A 13,932-nucleotide genomic window follows, 5' to 3' on the forward strand; every position below is an offset into this window, starting at 1 on the left:
AACTGATGGAAAAGATTATGTCTTTAACTTATGAAAATCTAGCACAATCCCGCCCGTTAGGGGTTAAGTATCATACCATCATGAAATATACGAGAAGAACATATCCTGTATTGATCAGTATTTATAGGAAGACCAATCGTCTCAGCTAATGGTCATCCCACCGAAAAAATATCCGAATTCGTGGATTACTATCTTCGACCACATGTAGAAAACTTGCCATCTTTTATAAAAGATTCTACAGATTACCTACTAAAAATGCAGGATTTAAACTCTCTACCTGCCAATACTACTCTTGTCACAATGGATGTCACCTCCCTCTATACGAATATTCGCCATGCGGATGGTATTGAAGCATGTAGAGAAGTTTGGGACTCTCGAACTCTCAAAATTCCACCTACTGAATGCTTAGTAAAAATGCTTACTATGGTCTTGAAAAAGAACAACTTTACATTCCAAGGAGAACACTATTTACAGACAAATGGCACTGCTATGGGTACAAAAATGGCTCACTCTTATGCCAATATATTCATGGGTAAAGTTGAAAAGCAACTGCTGGAGTGCTCCATCGAAAAACCGCTCTCCTGGTATCGATTCATTGATGACGTTGACATGAAATGGGACAAGGGAGACCAAGAATTACAAATTTTTATAACAAATGCTAACAATCAACACCCTACCATCAAATTCACCCATGAAACATCTAATTCCACCATAAACGTCCTTGATACATCTAGCATCCTCTCTGTAGGTATAATAAATACAGATATATACTCTAAACCTACAGATACTCATCAATACTTGTCGCCTGAAATTTGCCATCCTCCACACTGCACGAAGAGCATTCCATACAGCTAAGCTCTCAGAATAAGGCAAATCTGCTCCTCTGAAGACACTGCAAAACAACGTCTGGGGAAGCTCAAAGGACATTTGAAAAGAAGGGGATATAAACACGAAAACATCAAAAATAGTTTTCGAAAAGCGGAATCCACCCCCAGAAGCAGTCTGCTAACTTACAAAGAAAAACAGAAAAGTAAAAGAATCCCATGTGTGCTCACTTACCATCCATGCCTGAGAAATAGTTTCAAGACCATTCGTGATCATTGGACAGCAGTCGAGAAACATTGTAAGTTATCCAAAATCTTCCCTGAGTCTCCAATATTGCCTTCAAACAACCTAACAGCATGAGAAATATACTTGTCCGTGCTGACCTTTCCAAACCTTACCATACTGTAGGTAATTGCCAGCCTTGTGGGGATAAGCTCTGCAAGTGTTGCAACCAATTGCAGCATTCATCAACATTTCACAGTAAGACCACAGAAAAGACATACTTGACATCTTCTGCAATGTTAACTGCAAAAGCTCAAACGTGATGTACGTTCTTGAGTGTCCTATATGTGGTCTCCAATACGTTGGTGAATCTATGCAGCCATTTCACATACGCCTTAATGGCCACAGGAGTGACCTCACAAAAAAACCGTATATTCATGTCAGCCAACACTTCAGGTTACCAGATCACAATCTGAAAGATTTTGATCACATGAAGATCCTTGTGATCGAACATGATTGCACATGGCAACATAGGCAAAGAGAGTATCGGGAGAGGTTTTGGATAAAAGAACTGGGTGTCCTCCATCCAGTTGGAATCAATAGAAAGAAATAATTAAAATTACAGTCTAATGTTTATATTATTATATTCAGGATTTTGGATTAAAATCAATCGACCAAAACTTACCTGTATTATTACTGATCTATGTTTACACCTTATACATTGTATATCAGTATTGTTAAAAACTTTTAACACTGAGGAAGGCCATTTGTTGAGTCGAAATATTTGCAATTATTGTATAATTTATATCATCTGTTTTTCCATCTTTGTGCGATGATATTCAACACTTTTTAGTGTTTTGTTTTCCATCTATTTGTCATTATTGTTAAACAATCTTTTAGACTCATATAATTTTTCCTGTTTGTGTTTTATTGTCAACTTTGATGATCCAATACCTGTTTTTAAAAGTTTACTGGTTGGTAGATTCTTTTAGACTCGATATATATATATATATATTTTGCTTTTTCAATCAGAACAATGTAACATAGTCAATTATTTTTATGCTAAATATATGAAAGATGACAAACTAAAGATATGGTTGAACTGGTCAATTGATAATTAGTGAAACGATTCCTTGCAGTTTATTATATATCGTGCAGGTAAACATATTGACCCTTTGCATAGCATGAGTTGCAAGATATATACTGGTCTTAGACCATAATTAAATACATTTTAGTTTACAAATACGGTTTTTGTCCATCTGATGAGTTAAGCCTTTTTCAACTGATTTTTATACATCGTTCTTATGTTGTACTGTTATACCACTGTCCCAGGTTAGGGGGAGGGTTTGGACCCCCCTTACATGTTTAACACCGCCACATTATTTGTGTATGTGCCTGTCCCAAGTTAGGAGCCTGTAATTCAGTGGTTGTCGTTTGTTTATGTGTTACATATTTGTTTTTCGTTTATGTTTTTTTATATACATAAGGCCGTTAGTTTTCGTTTGAATTGCTTTACATTGTCTTATCGGGACCTTTTATAGCTGACTATGCGGTATGGGCTTTGCTCATTGTTGAAGGCCGTACGGTGACCTACAGTTGTTAATGTCTGTGTCATTTTGGTCTCTTGTGGACAGTTGCCTCATTGGCAATCATACCACATCTTCTTTTTTATATTTATAGTTTTTTTTCTGCTGTATTCTTGGAAAAAGGGAAAATAGAAAAAAGAACAATCTTACAAGTAGGCCCAAAGTTATATGTTTATAGAAATAAGTAAACAAGTGAAAAATTGGTTGTTGAATATAGTGACTAGTCTAACGGTGTAAAAGAGACAACGTTTGCCTGCATAACGAATCATACTAATGTTTAAAGGCTATAAAACAGAAATTTCAAAAGGAAAACTGTATTTTATACTTTTAATTATCGTATTTTTGTAAACTTGACATCAATAGGTTCTCTATATATTTCAATATGATAACTGCAGTATTCTGTCCTCAATACATAGCCAATATCGTCATTACATACATATTCAGTTAAAAAAAACTACTGAATATTCTTACATTTGTCATGTTTTGTGCAACTAGTTCAATTTGGCAGCATTACTCCATTTACAATATGCCACTCTTTTATAAATTCAGTTACAGTATTCGGTGTTTCAAACAAATTATAAAATTTCAACTTCCTCCAGCATCTGGAAGGTCAAATATTCTTTGTCTGTATTCTTCCTCTGTTTTTAACTTTTTAAGAACTTGTTCATGGTCTTTAAGCTTCGGTAACACAATGGCGATGTATCCTTCTGTAAGTGGCTGAAAATAAGTGTTACAAATTAATAAACAATAAAAAGATAAAATTCTCTTTAAAAATAATATGTTATATCTATAAATCAATTGTAAATACTTTCAAAGAAGAAATAAAGTGAATATAAACACTAATTGACCATAGCAATAGAAACAGTAAAAAGTTTCCCGCGCTTGATGTTTATTCTCTCATGCCTACTTCTCATTTCACTGAGAACATAAGACTTGTTTGCACTATTATACATTTTTCATGGCATTTTACAAATATTAGCATGTTCCTCGTGGTTGTCTGAATGTTTCTTTTGTTTGTTACAATGGAATTGATGAACAAAGCACGACTTAAATAAAGGCAACAGTAGTATACCGCTGTTCGATAGTCATAAATCGAATAGGCAAAAACAGATCCGAGTTACAAACTAAAACCGAGGAAAACACATTAAGTACGAAGGTTTCATTCGTAAGATGCTTGTTTGCCTGTTTTTATGTGCAGATTGTGGATATTATCCTGTTTATGTGTACTTAAATGCATATATATACATGTATGTAGCGTTTTCGTGGCAAACCGTTGGAAAAGACTTTTGATATGCCAATATAAACACCATTTCCTTTTATCTAAAACGGAATTTTTGAAAAAACAGTAAGTTTTTTTCTCAAGTTGATAGTTCATAAGAATATATAAACATAATAATATAAGGTGAATACAAGGGGAAAGATGCTGCTTTAAGTTATAATGTGAAGTCCTGCTTCAAATATTATTTCATTGAACAAATGTTCATCTAGAATTTTATTTATTTTATGAGCGAGTCGTTCGAGTTTACGTATGAATAAACATCTTCAATTAAAGCCCTGAATTAACTATGCTAGAGGTGTAGGTTCATAAATGGTCAAAACATGGCTAAAGTATAACCACGCTTTCGTGATGTCATGATTATACACAAAAACGTACTTTTAACACCTGCTGGTTGCATTTCTATAGTTGTTGTTTTCTGCACATTGACAAATCAAAATGATTTCATTTTAGAATCTACTTTAGTTGACACGTGATTCCAATATCTGCCAGAACCAACTTAAACTTTGAAATGCATTTAAACTGGAACAATATAATAACTGTCTGTTTTTGAGCTGTTGAAAGATAGTTGTGTCATGGTTAATCATACGACATCTCTTTGTTTTTGTCTAAAAAACCCAGATATAGTACGACTGTCAATGAGACACTTTTCCACAAGAGATCAAATGACACACAACTGAACAACTAAAGGTTACCATTAGTCTTTAACTATGAGCTAACCAATACCACATAGTCGGGTTTGAAAGGCATCGAAAAACAAATGTAAAACAATTCAAAATAAAAAACTAACTGCCTGATTTATATTTTATAGTGATGTTTGTATTTGCTTGGGTAATATTTAAAATCTATTGTAACATATAAAGCTTCTTTTGTCATATTTGACACTACATATCAAGCCCTGTGTAGTATTTTGCAATATGGGAAAAAAACACACAGCATTAGATTGTTTGGGAAGTTTTGCAAATTTCTATTGTCAAGTACATGTATATAAGGTAGATTCAAAGGAAGAAACCAAAAAGGTTCCTCTGCATATTTCTGATAAAAAACACTATGGAAAAAAGTTCAGCATTGCCTCTTTTCATCAGGTGCATACATGTATATGAAGAACTTACATGTAAATTATTTAACATTTTAGGTATTCGAAATTATACAATCGGAATTCGTACGATTTGTCAGAAATTAAGTACTGTAAATGAACAACGAACGGTCAGGGTTTCTGGCTCGCTACCATTATTAATCAACAACTTAGCATGTTCTTGGCATTTCACGAACATTTTACGTGTGATATATTATACCAAGGTTAAGTAGGGGAAGATAACCTGTATTTAATCAACGATACTTAATTACTTCCGTGCTAAAAATGACCACAACAGACGTGACATTTATTATCTCGATCAGCTGATTCACGCAGGTATTACCAAGCAAGTATTTCAACTATGTACAACAATTACAGGTGTAAACAAACTTAATTACAAATGATTGATAGGTTCTTTGAAGCATATTGAACTTTCAATAGAGAGCTCTTTAGATTCCTCGTCATATCTATTTCTGTATTTCTATCTTTAGTCAAACTGTTTTATAGGTACTTAAGCTTAGTAATTATGTGGGCATCATCTTTATTACATTACTGAAATAGTTCAATTAGTTTCTATTGATATCAAACATTATCTATTTATGATAATTGTAGCCAGCAGCATTATATATATTCCATCTGATTTGGATAATACTGCTTTGTCTTACCTGCATAACATTCATACGATAAATGCGCATTAGTAATACTTATTGTTAAATATGTTTTAATAAATTATCTGCATAGAATAAACCGAGAAATTAACTCCAAGTTAAATAAATACATGATGAGGAAACATTTGCATGTATCACAAAGGATTTACATTTGTAAATCGTTTTTAAAGAAAATTAACATGGTCACTAAAATGTAAGTCTATCAAGCTCCTAACATGTCCACTCCTTCCGATAATTTAATATTTTTCATCTTAAGTAATGCAGAAATACTGTAAATCGTTTTCTTTATCGTAATTTTCCAACATCATCATCACCATCCCTAAGAATATAGGATTTACCAATGTATTAACTTACTACCAAATATAGTTACAAAAATGCATTACTGGATATGAGAAGAAACAAGACGAACTATCAAATTACTTTGCACGGATTTTAATAACTGGTATAGTTATGTAAACTAATCGAGTTATATGAATGTCAAAACCAGGTTTCGCCTACCATTTTGTCCCGAAAATACTGTATAATTCACGAATACTTGTTTCTACTACTTTCGTTGGTTGACAAGTCACATATGTGTGATTTTGTCCGTTTTTATCGACCTATTGAATTTATCTTTGATTTTGGTATCTTTGTTATTCTATTTCACAATGATAGGCAAATAAAACAAAATATTTAATCAAAATGAAACACTGCGTCACCTATTTTTTTTCATGTTTTTACAGATTTTTCGATTCTTGAAATAGACAGTACTGTACGACAAATGACCAGAAATGTGACTAGAAATAAATACTAATTGAAAGGATACTACACCAAAATCATGATACATTAATACAGGATTGGTGTATTTTAGTCTCAGATAAAGATACAAGAAGAAGATTAAGTACTTATGTTAAAGGTCTTCTATAGCTTCAGAAATAAACACTATAATGCCATAAAGAAAAATATTCTATTAAAACGCCCATCAAGAAGCTAAACAAGACACAACTAATTATTGCTATTTTTGAAATATGTATGTCAAAGTATCAGATACAGTTTGCAACTACTATAAATTCCTATCTGATAACTATATCATCTCGGCCATATATCAGTCAGCCTCATATTGTGTCTTAGTGTAAATAATGGTAATAATAAATATAGGTATACTGTAAATAATAAAAAAACATATCTAGAATAGAAAACAACGAGAGGCAAAGATTACTGTCAAAATGTTTGGAAGATTATTCTTTGCTCGATTTTCCAAACATTTAAATTTGAAACAACATAGGAAAATAATTATTTAAGTAACAACTTTCATCTGATTTATTTAAAAAAAAAAATATATCAGGTTAATGATAGACATTAGAGAATTGAATCATTTCATGTCTTACATATGGTTCAAGTCTAGTTGGAACCTACACTAAGTAAATGTTATGGTCTTGTATCTTTAAATAGTTTAACGACCATTAGGTCGATGAAACTGCTTAAGAGATTTTCGTCCTCCAGGGTACCACCATCCCAGTAGTCTGCACTTCTATGCTGACAGGAATTATATTTAAGATATATTCGTTTTTTTTTTAAATATTGAAATATTCAAAATGCTAAGAGATTTTATTTCCCAATGTGTACTAGTAGCTTGCTTAAGCTGTAATTGGAACAGTTGTTCGGAATGTTCGATTATTAATACGCTAGTGTTTGGACTGGCTTTGTAACTATTTGAGCACCACTAGTTACTCTTGCGTAGATGATGCATCTGGAAAGGTAATTTAGAAGCCTGGTATTTTTATGATTTTTTAAATAATACAATTTCAATCCAGATCGGAAAACCAAAAATAACGATGAAATATAACTCTCTCTTTTACAATATTATATATTTTTTTCTCTGTCTATAAAACTGTGTTGATGTTACTTTCTACGTGAATTTGGTAAAGCCAGTCAATATCAACCCAAGAGAAAAAATGGAATAGTTTAATAATAAATGAATAGAAAATCATATTGTGCTTTAAAAATTGTCTTTAACCTATGTATTGATTATGCCAAATACTCCCCCCCCCCCCAAAAAAAATAGAAAAAAAAGGAAATGATGACAGTATAATGCCCCCGCATATAATCAAAAAAGATACTGGCAAGACAACCAATTAAATTTCTAAAATCGCAGAAAATTTAAATTGTTATAACGTATGAACGTGCTGGAAGGCTCAAATAATTTGAAAGCGGAGTTTGAAAGGTATTTTGAGAAATAACTCTGTGGTAAATTTACATACATTATATGAAACACATTTGTTATTTATATAAGGAATTTGATAGAAATATTCGCAATCAAAAGATGTAATTACGATAAAGAGGAGCGACTAGATTTAAATCTACACCAAAATATTAATCAAAGAGAGATAACTAACAATTATTATACTGACGGCTTGTGAAGATAAATATAGAATATCGTTTTGGATTTATTTGTGATATTTTCATTTACTTCGTACTAACAGTGATTGCAATGGTTTCTAATAATGTTGGTTTGTTTATTTGTCCGATCTGATACATTTTGGTAATTATATTTTTGAGTGTAAAATACAGCTTCATACAAAAAGCTAATCGAAAGTATGTCAGACACTGTTACATCAGTGACATCAAATAACTGTGGAATAATATTAGTTTGAAAACCTGTTCTGAATTAGGACTTGATCTGAGTGTGGCATTGACATATGTAGTATCAAAGAATTCTAGAAATGTCCAACTCCAGCGGCGTGTGTAAGGTCATCAATTACAGAGTGTATGTTGTAAGTATATACATATCATTTGTCATACAGGTTACTGGAAAAAAGTAAAATCACAACTAGAGGCTCTAAAGAGCCTGTGTCGCTCACCTTGGTCTATGTGAATATTAAACAAAGGACACAGATGAATTCAAGACAACATTGTGGTTTGGTGATGGTGATGTGTTTGTAGATCTTACTTTACTGAACATGCTTGCTGCTTACAATTATCTCTATCTATAATGAACTTGGCCTAGTAGTTACAGTGGAAAATATTAGTAAAATTTTACAAATTTTGTGAAAATTGTTAAAAAATTACTATATAAAGGGCAATAACTCCTTAGGAGGTCAATTGACCATTTTGGTCATGTTGACTTCTTTTAAGGTCTTACTTTACTGTACATTATTGCTGTTTACAGTTTATCTCTATCTATAATAATATTCAAGATAATAACCAAAAACAGCAAAATGTCCTTAAAATTACCAATTCAGGGGCAGCAACACAACAAAGGGTTGTCCGATAGGTCTGTAAATTTCAGGGCAGATAGATCTTGACCTGATTAACAATTTTACAACATGTCAGATTTGCTCTAAATGCTTTTGTTTTTGAGTTATAACCCAAAAACTGCATTTTACCCCTATGTTCTATTTTTAGCCGTGGCGGCCATCTTGGTTGGAAGGCCGAGTCACCGGACACATTTTTTAAACTAGATACCCCAAAGATGATTGTGGCCAAGTTTGGATTAATTTGGCCCTGTAGTTTCAGAGGAGAAGATTTTTGTAAAAGATTACTAAGATTTACGAAAAATGGTTAAAAATTGACTATAACGGGCAATAACTCCTAAAGGGGTCAACTGACCATTTCGGTCGTGTTGACTTATTTGTAAATCTTACTTTACTGAACATTATTGTTGTTTACAGTTTATCTCTATCTATAATAATGTTCAAGATAATAACCAAAAACAGCAAAATTTCCTTAAAATTACCAATTCAGGGGCAGCAACCTAACAACAGGTTGTCCCATTCATCTGAAAATTTCAAGGCAGATATATCTTGACCTGATAAACAAATTTACCCCATGTCAGATTTGCTCTAAATGCTTTGGTTTTTGAGTTATAAGCCAAAAACTGCATTTTACTCCTATGTTCTATTTTTAGACGTGGTGGCCATCTTGGTTAGTTGGCCGGGTCACCGGATATATTTTTTAAACTAGATACCACAATGATGATTGCGGCCAAGTTTGGTTTAATTTGGCCCAGTAGTTTCAGAGGAGAAGATTTTTGTAAAAGTTAACGACGCAGGACGACGACGGACGCCGGACGCAAAGTGATGGGAAAAGCTCACTTGGCCCTTCGGGCCAGGTGAGCTAAAAATACTAAACTCAGATGAAAAGTCAAAACGGAAAGTCCCTAATCAAATGGCAAAACCAAAAGCTCAAACACATCACACGAATGGATAACAACTGTCATATGCCTGACTTGGAATAGATATTTTCTTATTTAGAAAATGGTGGATTGAACACTTGTATGACAGTCGCATCAAATTCCATGATATTAACAACGATGTGTGATTAAAACTACAGGCATAACAGGTAAAAATGTCAAAAATAGGGGTACAGGAGTCAACGTTGTGTTATAATCTTAATCACAAAAAAAAAAAAAAAAATATTTAACAAGGAAGCACAAAAGGACATATATCAAATTAAACAACATCATGTATTTTTTTTTATTTCAGTATTTTATTTATGTATGTTAAATCCATCCATAAAAGATTGAAAGATTAAGTACTGAAACCGAATAGATTAACAATAACTCTGACGTACGTTGTAAAATCGAGCGTTACGTCACACAGTTAGATATATAAAATAATTTTGTTGTTTAAAGTATGAAAAGAATATAGTCTATAGTTATTTAAGCATATCCTCTACAGAATGTTAATTAGAATACAAAAAGTATAGAACAATTACACAATGACGGGATACACAAGTACAGAACCACGAAAAATGAATATCACCAAAAACAGACAAAACAGTAAAAGTAACATAACACTTTATCAAGATGACAAACAACGTCAGTACGCAGAATCTATACTTCTAGATCATCGTGTATTATTTGTGAAGTTGATACAGAATATTTATCAACAAACGGTGAACCTTTTTAGAAAAAGGGCGAGAAGTTCTTTGACATACTCCTGGTTCATCAATTATCTGCTCAGACAATGGTGACGTTTGACAAAATCTGAGAAGACAAGAGGGACGAACGATACCAGAGGGACAGTCAAACTCATAATAGTTATCAAAGATACCAGGATTATAATTCAGTATCAAAGAATTCTAGCAATGTCCAACTCCAGTATTCACAAGTTGAAAAAATGTGTGAATGATCGACCAAAGTCCGTTTTTAGAGACAAAGAGGCGGTAGAATGTCTATCATCTCTTCAAGATAAGTATGTTGTTGTCCCTGCGGACATACCTTCAAATAATATTGTCTTTATATGTAAATCGTATCACTACGAGTGTCTTGTAAAAGAATTAGGAATAAATGAGCACTCTGGTAATCCCACATACAAAAACATATCATTTGACAAGGATGAGAGTTTGCCGAATCACAAGTCCTTCATGGCTTCAATGAACATTGCATTGAACAACAAATCGGAGGACTTACCTGGTTTGTATTGGATACCTAAACTTCATAAAATACCATACAAACAACGGTACATTGCCAGCTCATCTGCATGTTCCACTTAAGAATGTCCATTAGATTGACTAAAATTCTGTCGGAGTGAAAGAGGGTCTTCAGAAATAATGTGAAACTGTTTACTCGTGTAGTGGTATTAACCATATATGGATTCTTAAACACTCTAAAGAACTCCTGGATAATTTTAAATCTCGGTCTTTTTCTGAAATTAGTTATATCAAAACTTTTGATTTTTCAACCTTGTTTACCACCATTCCCCATGTGAAATTGAAAAACCGTCTAAAAGAAATAATCCACAATGCTTTTCATCGTAAAAATGGTAGCATACGCTATAAATTTATTACTTTGGGATACCATAAGGCATATTTTGTTAATAGTGAACAAAAGGGTAAAACATGCTACACAGAGGAACAAGTGATCAGTATGCTGGAGTTTCTTATTGACAACATATTTGTTGAATTTGGAGGTAGACTTTTTCAACAAATTGTCGGCATTCCTAAGGGAACGAATTGCGCGCCTCTCCTTGCTGACCTCTTTTTATTTTCATATGAATCGGAGTTCCTTCAGACACTTGTCAAAAACAAGAAGATCAAAGAAGCCAAGTTATTTAATTTCACTTTCAGATATATTGAAGATGTTCTTTCCATTAACAATCCGAAATTTTCCGATTGGGTTCTATTAATATATCCACCAGAACTAGAAATTAAAGAGAGAACAGACACGGCTTCCTCCGCCTCATTTTTAGACTTATACCTAGAATTTGACATACACAGTCATCTCAGTACCAGAATCTATGACAAACGAGACGATTTTGATTTTGTAATTATCAAAAACTTTCCCCACCTAAGTAGCAACTTCACCTGCATATGAAATATACAGTTCCCAACTTATTAGGTATTCAAGAGCTTGCAGCTCCTACTCAGACTTTGTAAAACGTCACCAGTGTCTGAGCAGAAAGTTGATGAACAAGGGGTATGTCAAATCCTTTTTCTAAAAAATTTCATCGGAAGGTATCAAAAACTTGTTGATAAATATTCCGTATCAACTTCACAAATAATACACGATGGTCTTGAAGTATAGATTGTACGCACTGACGTTGTTTATCATCTTAATAAAGTGTTATATTATTCTTTTATTTGTCTTTATTAATATCACTTTTACTTTTAAGTCGGTTTTTTGAGATATCCATTTGACGTAACTCTGCGCTTATGTATCCCATCATACTTTAAACGGCAAAATCATTTTATGATGTGACTCTGTACCAATGTATCTTGTCATACTTTTAATGACAAAATTATTTTATTAATATTACTTTTACTGTTAAGTCTGTTTTTTATATATCTTTTGATAAACATTTGATGTCATACTTTGAACCACAATATTATTTTATTTACTATTATTACTTTAATTTACTGTTAAGTCTGTTTTTTGTTATATCTATTTTACGTGACTGTATTTATGTATCCGTCATACTTTGAACGACAAAATTATTTTATCTCTACCTGTGCGAATTTCAAACACGCAATTTTACACCAGTACTTAAAACCTTCCATCCTTTATGGGTGCATTTTACATAGATAAATAAAATTGTATAATATAAGCAAAATAAGGATGTTAATTTTGATGCATGCCTTTTTGTGCTTCTCCGTTACATTTGTTGTTTTTATAGTGATTAAGATGATAGCACAATGTTGACTGCTGTACACCTGTTTGTTTTGTTCGCGCATCGGTGACAATATAATGGAATTTGATGCGACTGTCATACAAGTGAGAGGTTTAGCTAGCTATAAAACCAGGTTCAATCCACCATTTTCTACATAAGAAAATGCCTGTACCAAGTCAGGAATATGACAGTTGTTATCCATTCGTTTGATGTGTTTGAACTTTTGATTTTGCCATTTGATTGGGGACTTTCCTTTTTGAATTTTCAGTATTTTTGTTATTTTACTTTTTAGTACGACAGACGCGCGTTTCGTCTACATAAGACTCATCAGTGACGCGCATATCAAAATATTTATAAAGCCAAACAAGTACAAAGTTGAAGAATAAATTGACAACGCCATGGCTAAAAATGAAAAAGACAAACAGACAAACAATAGTACACATGACACAACTTAGAAAACTAAAGAATAAGCAACACGAACCCCTCCAAACACAAGGGGTGATCTCAGGTGCTTCGGAACAGTAAGCCGATCCTGCTCCACATGTAGCACCCGTCGTGTTGCTTATGTGATAACAAATCCAGTAAAAAGTCTTATTCAGGAGGTCCCATTCATGAAAGGGAAGGGGATGGTAGTTACGTCTTAAGGAACATATCCGATATCATTTGTGAAACAGTTATTCCATAACGGTCAACCAACTCGTGATGGCGTCCGTAAAACTAACGAAGGGATGATTTCAACTTCACCATTTGGAACTCTTAGTTTAATAGCTTATTTGTGAGCAGCAACCCTCTATCAAGAAAATCATGATAGGAAATGCAAGCATGGGAATATCGTATCAATTTGAAGATATATACCCCGTATGCAGGTGATGCTGGAATGTTGCTTCTTAGAAATGGAAAGTTCACAATTGGAAAGCTGAATCACTTTTTTGTCGTAAAGTTTTGTTTTCAACCCACTCGCATTGTCAATTTCTAGATGTAAGTCAAGATATGAGGCCGACTTAACTGTATCTGTAGTATCCTTTATCTCTAGTTCGATGGGATATATGCGTTCAACATAGTCACCAAATTTTGATTTTTTTTTAGTGAAAGGACATCATCTATATATATATAGCTGAAAGTAGTTAAAGGATATTGCTAACTTCTTATCTTTCTTACTAGGAAGTTCCTGTATGAAGTCAGCTTCATAATA

At 33.0% G+C, this 13,932-nt stretch overlaps 2 protein-coding genes across 2 annotated transcripts in view; one reads left to right on the forward strand and one right to left on the reverse strand.

Annotated features, from left to right (window-relative positions):
* Positions 1-255: 255 nt before the first annotated feature.
* LOC139511055 (uncharacterized) lies at positions 256-855 on the forward strand. Its single transcript, XM_071297626.1, has one exon. It carries the CDS (start codon positions 256-258, stop codon positions 853-855), a length of 600 nt encoding a protein of 199 aa, XP_071153727.1.
* A 2,091-nt stretch (positions 856-2,946) lies between these two features.
* The window catches only part of LOC139513235 (protein Abitram-like), a 29,806-nt gene continuing 18,820 nt past the window's right edge, over positions 2,947-13,932 (reverse strand). The window contains exon 5 of the mRNA XM_071301539.1: positions 2,947-3,350. Within this exon, the coding sequence (XP_071157640.1) occupies positions 3,219-3,350 (132 nt within the window). The 3' untranslated portion in view covers positions 2,947-3,218. The remainder of the gene's footprint in view (positions 3,351-13,932) is intronic.

This window comes from Mytilus edulis, chromosome 2 (assembly GCF_963676685.1).
Source record: "Mytilus edulis chromosome 2, xbMytEdul2.2, whole genome shotgun sequence".
Lineage (NCBI taxonomy): Eukaryota > Metazoa > Mollusca > Bivalvia > Mytilida > Mytilidae > Mytilus > Mytilus edulis.